At 44.4% G+C, this 18,020-nt stretch overlaps 2 protein-coding genes across 2 annotated transcripts in view; one reads left to right on the forward strand and one right to left on the reverse strand.

Moving 5' to 3' along the window:
- OCLN (occludin) overlaps positions 1 to 16,817 on the reverse strand; it is a 57,135-nt gene extending 40,318 nt beyond the window's left edge. The window contains exons 1-3 of the mRNA XM_085850294.1: positions 16,562 to 16,817; positions 13,662 to 14,463; positions 2,998 to 3,132 (exon numbers count right to left, since the gene is read on the reverse strand). Of these exons, the coding sequence (XP_085706420.1) occupies positions 2,998 to 3,132; positions 13,662 to 14,417 (891 nt within the window). The 5' untranslated portion in view covers positions 14,418 to 14,463; positions 16,562 to 16,817. The remainder of the gene's footprint in view (positions 1 to 2,997; positions 3,133 to 13,661; positions 14,464 to 16,561) is intronic.
- HERC1 (HECT and RLD domain containing E3 ubiquitin protein ligase family member 1) overlaps positions 1 to 18,020 on the forward strand; it is a 964,782-nt gene that overhangs the window by 884,090 nt on the left and 62,672 nt on the right. The gene's annotated exons all lie outside the window — the stretch shown is intronic.

Below are 18,020 nucleotides of genomic sequence, written 5' to 3' on the forward strand. Positions count from 1 at the left end.
GATGGTAATGAGCAGAGGGCACCAGATTGAGCAGCCATCTGAAACACCCATCTAACAACATGGTTCCTCCTCAATCGCCACGACGAGCAAGCTAGAATTTTTAAAGTGATTCTTCACCATTGAGAGATCGGGCTTAAAAACGATATCTCAAAAATGTATTGGGCCAGATATGTTCTCGTGGATCAGGCATTACAGGGCTGTGGTATGCGCTCCACCGAGTGCCCTTCTAGTTTCCTCTATACTGAGCTCCCATACAGGTACGTCTGATACAGGAAGCACTCTGTGGAAGCATCAGAGATAAGGAGATGAGGTCTTCTCAAGGATGTACTCCAAGAGTCCAAGCGACAATGACAGGTTTTCCCTCAAGCCAGCGATGTCAACAAGTCACCTGAGTGAAGCCTCAAGTAAGTCTATGAGGACAAGTGCCCAAATATGGAAGTCTATGAGGGCAAGTCTCAAGTCAAGTCTCAAGTCAAGTGTCACATCACCAGACCTTGGTTATGTATTCACCTTTAAAACTCAAAAGGTTTAAACGAGTCATGAGCAGGTTGTACATAAGAGCTGGACTATTTTTTGGGGCATATGCAACTCTGTAAAATAAATGCACTGGAAAAAAAATGACAAACTTTAAGTGCTTTCATTCAAACACGTTTACCAGACACGGTGGTGTAATGGTTACATTTGGTGACCAAAATAGTTACAATCGGTAACAGAACTCGGTGACCAGACTCAGTCTTTTATGTGCTATTAATCTTGGTGATTCTGCTCTGAATATGGAAGGTTCGTGATAAAATACCTGATTAATACCAAACCATAACCCTAACCAAAACCATTCCTAGGCTCAGCGCGATATATTTATCGAGTTTGTGCTCCCTTTGGCAAGTGACTCCAGCAGTCTTTGCTTATAAATACTAGTACATGCCCGTACGTGCAAAAAAAAGAAAAAAAAAGAACAATTCTGACATCAATCGTGATGTCATAGCACCGTGTCCTGTCATTGGTTTGGTAGATAAATGGCCATATATTGGGAACCACTTGTCAAATTAATATCAAACCTTGAAAAGGCACATCCACAGGGCCCCAGCAATATAGCTGGCAAGTTTCAATTAGATCGGACCAGTGGTTGTCGAGAAACAGTGGTCACGGTCGGTCACACACACACACACACACACACACACACACACACACACACACACACACACACACACACACACACACACACACACACACACACACACACACACACACACCTGTAATTATAGATAGATAATCACATCCTACCAGGCATCGAATGAAAATTAGTCACAAACACATCAATGAGATACATTTATTTTTGCATCATGTTCATTCATTCATCGTCATTGTAAACCAGTCTATAGGCTCAAGTCTCAAATCAAGTCTCAAGTCACAACATTTGCAACTCGAGGTCAAGTCGCTGACTCGGGTCACCATCTCTGCCTCAGGTTACGATTTACAGCTGTGCTGGGTTGGGGGAGGGTGGGGGGCTCTTGGCTCTTTCATTTTTGATGGACTTGCGCTGGTATTGCATAGAATGTTTGAATTTTTTTTTCATTTATTACAGCCTCATTTATTGGTATTTTGTACAAGCTCAAGTATGAGTTTAAAATATATGCAAGTTCTCTGTGTTTTTCTTTTTTGCATACATAGTCGAGGCTTGTGGAAGAGTTAGATATGTAACTTACATTCGTTTCCACCAACATATGATTGATCCATCCATCCAATACCATATCCATGATCCAACCATACTCTATGTAGAGCGTTGGTGCTGCCTAAGTAGTCTCCTTGGCTATTGGGCACAATCCTGGATGGGTCGCCACTCCGACACAGGATACTAGCATGCCGGCACTCATTTTGCCGACCTCGGAAGGACGACAGGCAGAGTCAACCCCACCTGGTATTAATTCAACAGACGAGTGAGATTTGAACTCAGGATCCTAGGATCCCAAGCCCACCACCCTAACCATTAAGCTAACACCAGGAATATATGATTGATGCTTTGAGTGAAAATGATTGAACACAGGAAATACAAAGACTGGTCAGGTGATCATTCTTTCGATTATTCATTCCTGAAACACTTGGAACTTGAGTAATCACATGAGAGAAACCACCTTTTTCATTAGCTTTCAAAATAATTCTCAAAATTGGCAAATGCTATCACAATTAACCTCAAGGCATTTGTATTTGTTTAGATTTTTCTTGTATTTCTTGTCAATACATTATATATATATATATATATATATATATATATATATATATATATATATATATATATAATCATTTAGTGGTGTGTGTGTGTGTGTGTGTGTGTGTGTGTGTGTGTGTGTGTGTGTGTGTGTGTGTGTGTGTGTGTGTGTGTGTGTGTGTGTGTGTGTGTGTGTGTGTGTGTGTGTGTGTGTGTGTGTGTGTGTGTGTGTGTGTGTGTGTGTGTGTGTGTGTGTGTCCGGGCCATAACTTTACCATTTGAGCTTTTGTCATCAAATTGTCAACAAAGCTTTTTATGAGAAAATATGGAGAAAAATGAAGAATTTGGTCAAAAGGTCAAAAGGTTAAAGGTACCGTTTAGCATACGGAAGAAGAAGTCTGAATACAAAGCAGACGGGCTTTACATTTTGAAATGCTTTTTAGTTAATGTTAATATTGTTTTGAAATAACATTAATATTATGCTATTGTCATTAGTGTTGTTATTACTTTTGGTATTCAAAGCAGCCTTGGACAAATGCCATGATTAGCTATCTTAACTTGGATGTACACCTCAACGCGGATTTTGCCCAAGGCAGAAAACCCCCTTGGGGAGAAGGGCAGATGAAGTCGCCACAACCTCCATCGTATGACTATTCGTCGTCCTGTCAGGTTTGGTTGAGATTGGACAAGTAACAGCCAAATTTGTCACTGTCAAAAAGCCAGACAGATAGAGACACAAAATTGCATATTTTAGAAGAATAACAGATATCTTTAAAAGGCCAAAATATACTTACCCAATCCTCCATGTCCCTTTCCCACATGATGTTATCTTCTCCGTACTTGGACATCTTGTTACGAGTTTTCCATGCAAACAGCATGATTAGTAGGAGTCCAACAACGATGAGGAAGCCACAAACAATAGCAATAGCCTGCAGAGATAAGATGTGTACATGTATAAGACTTGCAGATTAAGTCAACCGACTAATGATGACGACAAACATTTAGCATGCGTCTTATTAAAAAAAAAAAAAAGTCACATAACAATGTAACATAAGCTATCTTGCATGACAATGATGAGGTCTCAAGGTAACACTTAGAACCTACTGTTGAACTTCAGAGACAATCTTTTTGCCATATATGCATTGTTGGGTGGTGGGGGGGGGGGTAATTTTGGAATTGAAAATTGAGAAAAGGAAGAGAGAAAGATGATATTACAAAGAAAAGGTGTTTTGAGGAATGTGAAAGAAATAAGGAGGGAAGAGAAGGGGCATGTATGGAGCATATAAAGAGAGAGATGGGGGAGAGGGGGTTCAAATACCTCCAAATAATTTGCACATGTAATAAACTGACCCTCTATAAAAATAAATGTCTACTGTAATATATAAATATATGGGAGTGTGTTGTTTGTTCCGTATACATTTCCAAACCCCGAGCCCAATTCCAATGAAATCTCCTGTGGCACATTATTTTAACACGCAGGTCAACATCACAGTAAATTTTAAAATTATAAATCACACTGATGTAAAACGATGACATAACAGCGGTTTGGGCAATTGAGTATTGTACGTCAGGTCCCCTCACCCCATCCACCACCCCCTGCACTACGGGGAGAGGGGTGGAGCTTGGCTGGCACCTTTGCCTTTTTTGTCATATCAAGGTTAATGCTTTGTCCAGAATCGAGCCAATTACATTAAAATACAGGAAACCCTGAGATATCGTGACTTTTGCTTTCACAATTTCAACCAATCATGGGCAACGTCTCTGTATTCCTGTTTAGTAATCGCATAATTTCAACAATTCACGGTTTTGAGCTGAGTTTTTCGGCTTCCTCTACATTTTTGCTAAGTCCAGGAACCTAACCGCTTTTTTCCCCCATGAGGTTCAAGTATTAACTTTTTCAGTTTTTGGATTTCACGCCTCTTTTCAGGAACTTAGCCCCCGTGATATTTAAGGGTATACTGTACTGTATTATATATTCCATAGAGACTGGAAATTAATGCACAAAGGGTCGACAGTCTCGATGGGACGACGACGAGTTTAAGGAGTGGTCGCACAATCTGGTACAACCTTAACACAAGAAAAAGAACAATCGGAAATTTCAGACCCTCACCAGGACTTGTTTTGTGCAGTGTATTTTGTGTGGCATTTGTGTACTGGTGTGTTACATCGATACTAATATATGTGTCAATATGTGTGTGTCAGTGCGTCTCCTTCATAATTCCAAAACCATAAAACCTAGCAGCCTGAAACTTTGCATGCACATTAAGAAAACTCCATGGAAGTGAAAGAGTGAAAATTTGGTATTTTGGTTAAATAAAACATCCATTTTGAAGACAATTAACGGCCACATTTAATTATATCCTTTATCAGGTGATCCTCGGCCACCTCGCTCTCTGGGGTCTAAAAGCGTATCCTAGGTAACCTCGCTGGGGTCTGAAGCCGCCATGTTTTTTTGGCCTGCTCAACCATGCCTTGATTTGGAACAGGCCGCAACGATTTCTTAACGATAAAGTTTTTCTTTCACTTTCCTCTCTCATATTATCGAATGCCTGTTCATCATAGCAACAAATCGCTGGGTACATTGTAATGCTTGTAAAGGGCCGGAGATGTCAGTGTTCGTTGCTTTATTTCATTTCCGCTCATGCGTTTGCCACGACTATCTCTTACACGAAGGAGAATTAAAAATTTTAAGCTCCAGAATGGAACTTACAAGCAGTTCCGACTACCAGAAAACTGTCCATTTCTCCAATTCGGACATATTTGATATTTCAGGCGTCTATCGGAGCTGTATGTTAAATATGACAGTCGGTGATTATAATCACCGACCGTTTCATTGGAGTGCTTAAGCCAGTGATCCACAATATTCGCACAGTCACTGAATACTGTATATAGATCGACTTGCTTATGGGATAGCATGTCGTCCATCCACAAATACTTGCAACTTCTTCTCAGAAACTACACAAACAATTTAAATGAAATTTGACCACAAACAACATCACCTGTGATGGCATTAAAAAAAAACGGGGTCTGATGGGGTCTACAGAAGGAGGATATGCCCACCCCCACCCTCACCATAAAAGAGGTATTTTATTTCTTCTGAGAAATGATACACACAATTCTGATGAAACTTCACTGCAGCCTTCATCACCCATGACATACCAAAGTTTGTTCATGACATTAGAAAAATCTGCCTCCAAGGGGATTTAAGAGGGGATGCCCCCTTCAAGCGGATCGCAACCAGGTGGGTTCGGTCATGCCGAACGAGGTAGAGCGGGCGAGTGCTGTGAACGGGTACACGCGGAGCTTGGAGGGTATGGAGACCCCGGGAGCGCGAATCCCCAGTGCGATTGTCCCGGTGTGTGTGGTTAAAGGTGCGAGTGCAGTGAGCGTGCTGAAACGCACGCATAGCGTGGGTGAAATGGCGTGCGTGGGTAAAAAGCAGTGTATGGAAGAAGCGCCATGTGTGAGAGGAACCGTGTGTGTGAGAGAGTGGTATGAGAGGGAAATGGGAGATGGTATGTGGGAAAACGCAACCGCGTGTCTGGGTGTCATGGCGAGGTGTGCAAGCATCATGGCACGTGGGAGTGTGTGCGTTGAATGGCGACAAAGATGGCGCCAGACAAGGGATAAGGGCCGTGTAGCGGCCGTAGCCGTTTCGGTAACCGTACTGGATTCGCATAGCAGCGCGCGAGGTCCGTGCTGTGCTTCGCACGAGGCTGCCACGTGCGCGCCTGCGGAAGTGAAATCCGGTCCAGAAACGCCCGCGGTGGATACAAGCCGACCCCGCGGACGGACAGAAGTTAGGCTGGAAACTGTGAATTTGGATCGGACGGGTTCTCCAGGCGAGCGTGTGTGCAAAGCTCCGTGTGGCCTGTGCTGCGTGTTCTGTTCGCAGAGCGCGCGAAACAGTTTCCCCGATGCGTTACGTGTGCCCCGGCTTGTGCGAGAAATCACGCGGTTTTGGGGTGTGAGTAACGTCATCGGAGATTCCGCGGCGCGGGTTACGGGCGAGCAGAGCACATGTGCTCGCGTGGGGAACCCCTCAAAATGCTAGGCTTGCTTGGGATGCGCAAGGTGACATCGTGGCTGCACGCATGGTTGGAATCCGGCAGAAGGGAAATCCCTGCCGGATGTTACCGTTCAAGAGAAAGGGACGAGAAACGCGAACAGCTGCCATGACGTCACGGGAAAAGAGCGAAGGTTGTGAATTGCCGCACATAGGAAAAAAAAAATAAAAAGAGAGAAAAGCAAGCCTCACCACTTCGGGTAAACAGGATTCCTAGGCAGGGGGTAGGAGACTCCCCTGCTTAGGGCACAGGAAAGTACTAAGGGGGATGGGTTAGAGTTAGTTAGACCAGCTTCATGGGGACGTGAGTTCCTCATGAAGCCTGTGGAATGGTTAGATAGAGGGATTCTTAGGTCAGATTTAGCATGGGGGAAACGGATTTGAGGACATTGACAGACTTTGGACGTGTAGTGGGGACGTAGCTTCGCTATGTAGTGTTAAAAGAATGTGCTACTAGTTTAAGGGATGACGAGGGAGCACGAGTTAGATGAGGGATTCCAGTAAAGAAGAATGGCAGTGTTCAGCCATGTGAGAGATGAGAATTGAGAGTGAAAAATGTACAATGAGTGAGTGAGGGCCAGCGGGCCTGTGTGAATGGAGCGAATGTGTTATGCATGGCACGATGAGTGATTGGGGGGAGAAGTGATTCCCACCCAAGGGACCCCGGGGTCAGAGTAATGTTCGTTAGTGGGTTAGTTAAATTGACAAAATGGAGGTCGTTTTGCTGTTGGTGCAAATGTCGGCTCAAAACCCGTTTGGAGGGGTGCAGGAGTCCTGTTGACGGGCTGGGAGCGTGGCTGCGAACAGTGAATATCGCTTAGTGGGTACCCTGGGTGCCGGGCTAGTCGGCCGCGGTAGGCCAAGGGCCCAAGAGGGGCCAGGATAGCGTAGTGGGCACGGGTGGGCCTGCATGAAGCGGTACCCAGAGTGCCAATGGCAGCGTGGGCAGTGTCATGGGTACGGGCACCCGGGGAAAAGGGACCCATGGTGCCAGCCTGCCACGTGAGCATCGAGGGGGCGTAGACAGGGAGGGCACTCCCCAGTTCATAGGGAGCTGGTAGGCTCGGAGACAGTCTCAGGGCCTGGGGTGGCATAGTTTGAGAATCGGCAGAGGGTAGTGCCAAGTGAGCCACGATGCCCAGCCATGAGACCGTGCAAGGGCACGAGTGAAAATTTGAGGGCAAGGCCCAAATTTGTGAGGACACCAACACAGGTGACAGGAATCTTGGTTGGTAGAACCAATAGTTTAAGTGAGAGGCGGTTGTTGAAAGCCCCGGGGCAGTTTAAGGAGTCAATCAATGTCAGGGTAGATGAGATGTACCCCTTAGCACTATCCATCCCCTCGCTCTCGGTTGGCCACTGGACTCACCATGGTAAGAAGATCGCCAAGATCTGAGGAGGCCATTCTGAGGCTTCATTGGGCCTCGAGACAGGACGCTAGCTCTCCCTTATTCCCCTCCAGGAAGGAAGCGTAGGGGTTGGGAGTAGGCGAGGTGACATGATAGGTTAGTCAGACATAGACGATAAAGGGGGTTAGGGAGATGAAATTATAAATAGAGTAAATAAATAAGATGGGGCTAAATTTGGATTTTTGCAAACTCAGGGAGTGGGTATGGACAGAGACAGGCAAAGGCGATAGGTTGGGAGGGAGACAGTAGGGTAGGTCTCAGCTTGCCTTCAGAACGGCCAGCACCACCGCACTCCCTCCACAACGAGGCCAGAGGCCGGCCAGCTTCACCTACCGGCCTGTTTGTGCTATGGTGGCCTGTTCCGGCCTCACCATGCCTTGTCTGCCTGCCTCTGCCTTAACCCCATGCCTGCTAGCCCTTGTGTCTTGCATTTGCCCCTGTATTCCATCCATCACCATGTGCGCCAGGATCATCAGTCTTGCAAAAACTGCAGCTACATCACGGGGACTGCATTGAGCAGCCCATGCACCGTGTTTTGCTTGCATCCATGTCCATCCAGTTCATTGCAGGGAGGAGCCTGGGACTGCATTGGGCAGCCAGCTACCTCCCTGTACTTGTGTTTCTGCATCATCCCATCCACTTCAATTCGAGGGGGAAGCTTGGGACTGCATTGGGCAGCTGGCTACCTTCTTGTCCCTGCATAGGGAGCCAGAGACTGCATTTGGGCAGCCTGGCTACCCTCTTCAAATGGCCTGTGGGATGGCATATGGCATGCCGGGTTGGGGTGAGTTGCCTCCAGCAGCTGAATACATGAAAAAGATTCTGTGACAGACAACGGGGCCTTTTGAACAGGCCCCAAAGACATCCGACCTTCAGCTGCAGGGGTGCTCACCCTCACAAACTGTGAATAACATTTGCCATGCCCCTTTTCCCACAGAGTCTAACAGTCCTGGGCCATGGTTTAGTGTAAAATTATAAGGTTAAGGTAAAATTGTAAATAAGTTTTACTCCCCCTGTTTGTCGTGTTTGTTGTAGCGCCGGCAATTTTAGTAAAGTCATCTGTACGAGTGAGTCTGTTTAGTTAGTTACACAGCCCATAGGTTATTTACTTTTGGGACACGGATACACCAAATGTCGCACTCAGGGATCCGAGGGTAAATCATACAAGGGGAGAACTTGCACATGAAGGCACACGAAAATTTGACGACTCGGGACGAGTCTGTAAAAAGGGGAGGGGGTAGTGTTACGGTTGTGGAAATTCACAGAACACCAGTCAGGTTCCCCAAAGGTCAGTTATTTAGGTAAGTGTGTGTTCCAGGTTAGATTTCCCCACCGATGTATAAAGGGATTTATTCGTGTGCCGGGCTGTGCATCTTTGAGTTAGCCGTTATTCTTTTTCTATCTCATCTCAACAACCACGCCATCCCCACCACAGCGCCAACCACACTACAACCATGACATCTCAACAACCATGCCATCTCCACAAACACCAATACACCAACGGTCATTACAACCAAGAAAGGATAAGAGCCCAATGACTCCTGGGATTTCACCCCCGCCCACCCCCCCCCCCTGACCCCCACGCGCCAGAGGTGAGAGGGGTGGTTCCAGCCTGGGTAAAGGTTCAAAGGTGAAAAGGGGGAGGGCGCTGATTTCAGGTGAAAAAGCCCACGGCGACCCCTCCCCTTGGGGCAATAAAAAGCCGCGTTCGCTGGCCGAAAAGGCAGTTGGTGGGGGGAGTTCGGAGTCGGTGGGAGTTGGGAGTGGAGAGACGCCCCATTGAGAGCTGGAGAGTTCGGAGGTGGGAGCTGAGTTCGGAGTTCGGAGTGTTGGAGTGCGGGCAGTTGGTTCGCTGGCGCAACCAGGAAGCTGGGGTCGAGACCCGTTCACTCCTCCAGCGCGTGGTCGGCGAAGCCAGGCCGCAGTGAAGGCCGAACGACCAAGGGAGCCAGTCGGAGTTCGGGAGTCTGAGCAAAGACACCGAGGGTCGCCGAACAAGGACCCATTGAGTCACCACGAGGGTGGCCAGGTAGCTGGCCCGGTCTCTCAGGGACTGTTCCAGTCATCCCGGTCCTGAATACATTAAAGGCTCACGAGCCTGTTCTTTCTTTCTTTAGTTTTGCATGAAAGTCTGTAGTGCCTTGTGCTCAAGTAGTGAATTGTGTAAGTGCATGTACATAATAAATAGACATCGGCTGTAGGCTTTTTGCTCATGTCTTTTTCCCCCATCCCCCCATTCATTGCATTGCCTGTGTAGAAATAAATGCATATTGTTATCTTGCCAAAACGAAGTTTTTGCAAGATATGTTAGTCAGCTTGTATGTTTTTGTTTTTTTTGTTTGTTTGTGTTTGTTTGTCTGTCTGTCTGTAATCACGTATAAAAAATTCTGCAGAGCACAGTTATCATTGGAAATTTTTGTAACTTCGCATATCAGAGGCCTATAGAGGTCCCTTTCAGTCCACAAAATTTTGAAGGTCAATGTCAAAGGTCAAGGTCACTTTGTCGCAAATCAGGGGAGTCGACGAAACCCTTATTTTTTGAGTAATTTTGATCGGATAGTCTTCAAACTTCATGGGAATATAGTTCATGTTCTGGCGCTCAGCTGATTAATTTCTGGTGGCGATTGGCCTTGACCTTCATGGTTAGCGCCTGAGGTCAAACATATTTGACCCCAAGGTCAAATTTTCAAGTTTTAGGAACAATATCGTGTAGTACCTCAAATTGAACACCTCGATGAGTGCTTTCTAGATATGTCAAGCTTGAGACATTATGACGTCATTTGGTGACGTTATGAGGCAAACACATATTTTTCATGGTTACTCTGTAGAACGATTCTCATCGGAATCTCTCGTAGGCAGATATTCCTCAAGGAGTCGCTCCTGGTGGATAGCAGCTCTGTTCACCTCAGTGTGACCTTAAAGTCACACGTGGTCACCTTTTGGCAAGATACGGGTCACATTGGTTTATTTGAATGTCAACCCGCTCGTTGCGTCCCTTTCTCCATTAACTGCCATGATGCGTTCGGGAAATTAGCTGGCTGATTATCAAGCCAATAAAACGTACATCTTGTCTGACGGGGCTTGGCGATATAAAACCGCTCGGTAATCGCATACGGAACGAGCTGCTTAAGCGGCTCGTTTTCGTGCAGGCCCCGTCGAGGTATAAACTCCCGGCATTTCTGTCCGCGCGACTAGTTAGGTATATCGACAATTCGGCTATTGACCCTGCAGTGCATGGACAGAATAGTTGGCTGGTTTATGGTGTATTAAAAACACCCGTAGCTGGGTTTTGGCGTTTGTCCGGAAGCTACGATTAGATTGCGCGTTCAGTGAGCGCGCGCGGCCGCAATTGGGCTAAGGCAGTCGTCCGCACGCCGAACGGGCGGAAATCTACAACAATATCAATTTTTTTTGTGTGGACCATTGTTTCCTAAGATGACCTAAAAAAAAAAATCATACTAATCAGATGTAGCGTCCTACATATGCAATTATGACATCATAACGAAGGCACCTATGATGTCATTAAAAAAAAAAATCACATTCCTCAAAAGGAGTACTTGCTTATGTGCCAAGTTTTAATTTTTTTTTTTCCTTCGAGCAGTTTCAGAGAGACAGAGCTCCAAAACTTTTCCTTTTTTTTTTCCAACATAACTGCCACACAAAGTGACTTTTGACGTTATAAGTATCAATAAAACATTCCACACGAGTCATCGCTCTGATGGTGAAAATTTAGTCTCAATCTGACAAGCAGTTGCGGAGAAAAACACTAAAGTTCTGTGTGGACATACAAACAAACAGACAAACAAACAAACAAACTCAAATGCAATACCAAGGAAATTAGGAGGCCATTTGGCCCATTCTTGCCGTGTTGCACTCCGAGTTTTTGTTTTTTTTCAACATTTTTGATATTTTATTTGAGTCTCAATAACCCAACTTGTAGTTTTATATATCCAAGAATTAATAATCATCAATTTTCTCAGCTACAAACCAAATGCTATACAACTTGTGATACCATATTAGCAGTCGCTTCTGCACTTAATAGCTTCACAAAGTAAGCTTAATGATGAAGCCAGATTTCCTTAGCTTGAAGTAAGTACAACTTAGTATTGCTATAGCATCGTGAAATATGACTCAACTGTGCATTCTGTACAAATTGATGACTTTACATTCGTTGTACAGGTCCCAACTAATAAAGACAACTTGTAAAAACAGGTAGTTATTATTGTTGTCAGTGAATGGATATTGCACTGCGATACAATTCTGAATTCAGTCCAGTAGTTGCATCATTACTGATACACAGTTTTGCAGCCAAAGCAATGCACAGGCAGGAATTTGGAATTTACCCAGGGTGCCAATGAAAACTCCCCACAGTGTTTTTCATGAAGAGTAGCTTTAACGTCCACAAACTAAATGCTACAGCAGATGAGACACCGAGTTTATGGATAGCGTACACATTGATGCATCACTGTGGAAGCTAAACTCCAGGATGACAGTTTATCGCTAGGCTGAGATTTGAACCCAGGGGAGACAGCTCAAAAGGTGAGTGTGCATACCTCTAGGCTATCCTACCAGCCCGTAAAGACAGGACAGACAAAAAAAAATATTCTGGATTAATTTTTTTAAAAAGCTCCTGGTAAAACGCCACTTGTTCGAATGATTTGTAATCCCATAAGTAAATTGCAAGAAGATCGGATAATTGTTTTCGCATTTCTTTCAATGGATGGAACATTTCATGATGCATGCCATCAAGGCAATAGCTTGGAAGTTAGATCCCATTTCCTTGGATCTCAAACCAAGCGGAGAGTTCACAGGCAAGCCCAATACCAACCACCATATTCTACACCTGTCCCTGACACAAATGACTAGTAACGCAGAATATATCGACCTTCTTCCTGAAAAGTAAAGAGATCAGTATTATGTCGCAAGAGCAGCTGCCGAGGGGGACAATGGCTTCCAAAGAAAGAAATAAAGAGAAGATGCCTTAGAAAGAAAATGCTGTTTGTGGTGGAAGAGGAATTCCGCAAGCCAGGTGGTCTTGAATGACAAAGGCGGACAGCTTTGCAAGCAAGAATGGATGCCAGACTGCCATTAAAAGTACAAGAGATGGAAAGAAACTGGATAATTGTTCTTGTCATATAGATCTTGAATATTTTTTGTGACTACCAAAGCACAATATCTGGCATTGGGTGACTAATGACAAGTGTGGTCATCAATCAAACAGATGAAGAAAATGAATGATGAGATCAGTTTTATATTATGCAACATTATTTACCTTCTTCAGATATAAGAAGCAGGTTCACCAAGGGTATAGTTGGGGCTGGCAGGATAGCCTAAAGGTATGCACGTTCACCTTTGAGCTATCTCGCCTGGGTTTGAATCTCGGCACAGCTATCAACTATCCTCTTGTTTCACATGCAGGGCGAGGCATCAATACGTGCGCCGTCCATACGGAGGATGTAAAGTCGGAGGACCCATCTGCCAGCACTGGTAATTGGTGGCTATTAAATATCCCACAGTTTCTTGTGACGAGGAGGCGAGTTATCGCTGGCACCCTGAATAATTTACAAAATTACTGCCACCTTGAGTTGAATGTCAAGGCCTAACCACCTGGTTAGTGAAAATCTTGGGCCAAAAACATTCCCCAACCAACCCCACAAGGACATGGGAATGACTGGGGTCATTAAAGAAGTTGTCGCACTTGTAACCAGACCATTTACTACTTTTATCTTTTTTTGGGGATTAAGGTATGGAGGCCAATCCAAGTGGTATGCAAAATTAGCACACGTGATTGGATAACTAATGACCGACCATGAATGCCAAAACAAAGCGCAATAAAGTGAGTGTTCATTAGCTGTCAATATTACCATGTTGCAGTAAAGGCCAAATAATGTGACAGCATAACAGAGTGATTACAAAATAATGACATTAAAACAGCAAAATTAAGTCACAAATGCAAGACAAGAGTTTCACGTGAATATCTTACCTCCTGTGGATCCACCACACAGTAGTGGTAGAGGTATTGATTCCAGTAGCCACCAGAAATTGTTGGTGCGTAGAACTGATTGCAGAGCGATTGAATTTGCACATAGTTCACAGAACCAGAAGAGCTTGCTAATGGATTCACGCCCACAATGTAGACGATGGTGGCGATGAGAAAAAAACCAGCTAAAATTCCAGAGACAATCATAACGACGAGGTAGAACGAGCGTGTGCGGGTCCTTTGTGATTTCAGCGTGCACATGATGAACAATATGATCCCAACGATGAAACAGATGATGGCCATTGCTATCATGAATCCTTTAGCACCCGACGGGTCAGGTAAAGTGCCATACGAGTTGTAACCACCGCCACCCATCCCTCCATAGCCACCACCCATCCCTCCATAGCTGCCACCCATCCCTCCATAGCCGCCACCAATCCCTCCATAGCCGCCACCCATATTTGAGTAATTGTAATCCCACTGCAGCGTGGATGCAACACACGCAAAGACTGCAGCACAAATCAGCATCACAATGGCCAAAAGGATGCGAATGATCCCAGGAGGGGAGGTCCATGAGCGAAAATTGATGGGGCCTACATGATCAGGGTATTCACTACCTACGTAGTAGGAACCAGGAGGGCGATTGTAGTCTTCGCCATCATTTTCATTCCAGGAACGACGAGGCACATCATCAGGGTGATCCTTAGAGTAGGATGGAGGGGGTTCATATGCAACCGGATATGCGCTGGCATAAGACATAGCTCAATCACTATGGTTTTGAATCAGAACATATGCACTCCAGGCACTAAGGGGGGAGTTAAAAAGAAAAGGTAGGGTGATGACAAACAAAAAGCAAGTCTTTGCAGCCTGACAACCTGAGTACTTCCTCTGTATTTGGAACAGATTTTGTACAATGGCTTCGTGAGACATATACTAAAACCTCCTCAAAGACTAATGTAAGCTTAAGGGGAGAGGTTAAGAAAGGAGGCAGAAGTAATATGAAAGAATGATGACAAAGCAGGAAATTAAAAATAAAATCAGAGAGGCATACAGCTTCAACAATGGCATTGGACTCAAGCTCAGGATGTAAACCGGAGTCTCGTTGGGTTATTTTGACCCAGATTAAAAACTTGATTGAAGAATGGGTCAATGTCCAAATTCAAAATCACTCAGGTACATCTATCACGAATTTATTCCCCCAAAAATATACTGCACATATCGGTCTTGATTTGATCAACCACCAAATGATCAATTCAGGTTGAATCGCCTGTTTTTGAAAATAGCATTCATTCAAAAAAAAAAGGGGGGGGGAGGTGGAGAGTTGAGCACTTCGTATGCTTTGATATGGGCGAAGTATAAACTGGGCTCCAAACGTCCATTATATTGACTTACTTAGTCTCACACCGAATGGCATGCAAGAGTGTGTCCGCATCTCTATTTTTTCGCTTTAAAATTGGTTTTCTCTACAACTGCACATCCAATAGATGCAAAACTTTAAGCATAGGGGAGACTCCATGAAGCTGACATCATATGTCACACGGTATAGCAGCCATATTGGATTAAAGGGGAAAAAAATTGGACATCATTTTCTCCAAAACCAAAACCACTCAACTAAAAAAATTGAAACTTGGCAGATGTCATCAACTCTTCATGGGGTATATATAGGGTGATAACGATGATATAATCAGTGAAGTGGTACTCCAGCCATAATCGGTTAAATTGAAATCTTTATCTGAAAAATCTGAAACTTCTTGTATCTGATCTATGACCGGGTGTGAGTGAAGAATTCACTTTATGACGTTCATAACCCATGTCAAGTAACTATGTGACATAATAGGGTGCATGGATGATGCGGGCATATGGGTCATAATACTAATAATAGCAATGAGCCACAATTGTTGCGTGTTCAAAATGAACACACGAGGTGAGACTACACTCTACGAGTGCTGTTCTAATTTCGTCCACCCACCTCAGGTGGACGGAGGTTATGGTTTCACCCGTCTGCCTGTGTTTGTGTGCAGGATATCTCAAAAAGCTGTTGACGGATTTGGATGAAATTTGGTGGACGGGTTTGGTGTGTGACAAGGATGAACTGATTTTATATTTTGGTGAAGATCTGGATCCTAAAATTTTAAAGTGATTCCTCACCATTGAGGGCCAAATATGATATATAGCAGGATATCTCAAAAATTTGTGGGCAGATTCGGTCAAAACTTGGTGAACATGTTGGGGGATGTGACAAGCACTAATCGATTCAATTTTGGTGAACATCCGAATCCAGATTCGGGTTCAACCCGAGGCATGCGCTCTACCAAGTAGCCATGTCGTTCATAAATGCGTTTACACATTATTTTTATGATAGGTCCATGTCGATACATGTAATCATGCTCTTATCATGTCTATCTTTGCCCTGACAGATAAGTTATGAAAAGACACTTTGGTTATGGAAATGTGTTGAAATTAATTGGGCTGAGGGTTGGGGGCAGGGGAGTGTCACAGTTCATGGTTTGCATTCTGGATTGGAGCTTGGCATCCACAAATAATTTTAAAAGAAACATAAAACAGAAGTCTAACCACATATAAAGGAGGAAGAGGGGGGGGGAGCAACTCAGACAATAAAAAGGGTGGGAGAAAAACAACAGACAAAAGACTGGGATGAGGACAGGCAGCAGAGAAAATGTGGGGGAAGGGCAGAACAGATTAAAATGCGGGTTGGTTGGGGACAAATGGGGGGTGGAGGAGGAGGTAACATACGACAATATTAAAAAAAAAAAAAGTAAAAAAGGGTGGGTAGAGGTGCGTTTGCTGAACGAGACAGAAGTTTATAAATAAAATAAAAACAACACATTTAAGCGATAAGGAAAGAAGAAACATGGAGGCATTTCCTCAATTTGAGTTCTTACCTGGGCGTAGTGAAAGCAAAGGTGCACGGCTCCCTTGTTCGGCCAACAAGCCGAGAGAAAAATATCCACCTGGGAACTTGAACACGCCGAGAGTATAATATCCACCTGGGAACTTAAACACGCCGAGCTCAGGACTCTAAACTGAAAACCTTCACGATGTTATCAGGAAAAGCCCAACCGGATCCGCCTGACTCTCTCTCTCTCTCTCTCCGCCCTTTTCTCGTTCTACCTGTTCCTCCACCCTGGTGTGTGGGTGTGGGTGTGTGTGTGTAGGTGTGGTTTGTGCGTAAACGTGAATTAGTCAGTCCAGCATTTACTCGTCCAATGAAAATGCAAATCACTGGCCATATACGTCCCCCCCTTTCTTTATAATGTCTTATTAGCTCGAATAGCATCACATGGGGGGCTCTCTTTACCCAAGGCGCATCTCTGCATTTCACATGGGATTCCGTGTAGTTTTAATGTGCCATGGATGACCTTTATTCCCTTTACTTCAACGAGGCTCGTGTTTATCATATCAAGTTAGTCGGTGCACTGTGCCTGTGATGGCTTTGGTAACCATGACGTTCATGCCAACATAGCTAAAGTTCCATCATAGGTGATAAATGTGCTTACAGTACACATTCAGGAAGTTAACGTAAAAAAAAAAAAAAAATAAAAAATAAAAAAAAGGTGTGTGTGTGTATATATATATATATGCATAATATGTTTATTAAAAGAGAAATGTAATAATGTGATTTTTCTGGACGCAAGAGAATTAAATTACTGGCTTTACTTGGAATTATTCAGGAATCAGCAAGTCGTGGGAATCACAAAGCTCCACAATAAAAGGGATAACTCGAAATTATCAGTTAGAGGTTTGTTACCTCTGCCACCGAAACTTGATGGAGGTTATATCTTTTGAGCCCCGTCTGTCGATCTGTTTGGGAGCACGATATCTCAAAAAGTTATTGATGGATGTCCACGAAACTTGGTGGATGGGTTCGGTGTGTCACAAGGATCAAATGATTCAATTTAGGGCCAATTCATTAAATCAATGGTTCACCACCATCTCATATCTTCCCCCGTACAAAACCTTGATCTTTTCTGCCCCCATGAATTCGCCCCAAACCCACCTTCATATTCCCTCTTTTCCTTCCTGAAATTCCATGTTGTAACATCTTGTTTACCCGGTGTACCCCCACCCCATCCCTATCCCTTCCACAGATCTCCTATTGTCTCTGTTCCCCCACTATTTTGGGCTTCCCTCTCCCGCCCCTCTTGTCTCCTGCCTCTTCATATGTTATGTGTTCGCTCTTTACATGAGCCTCAACTTGGTATACAAAAAAAAAACTTTTGTTGAAGATTTGGATCCAGATATGAGAATTTTTTCAATCATTCTTCACCATTGAAATACCCCTCTCTCCCTTCCACTGATCTCATTTCTCTGTTCTACACTGTTTTTTCCTTCCTTCTCTTG

This window comes from Eptatretus burgeri, chromosome 12, assembly GCF_056783735.1.
Source record: "Eptatretus burgeri isolate ZD-2024b chromosome 12, Ebu_testis_v1, whole genome shotgun sequence".
NCBI classification, from domain to species: domain Eukaryota; kingdom Metazoa; phylum Chordata; class Myxini; order Myxiniformes; family Myxinidae; genus Eptatretus; species Eptatretus burgeri.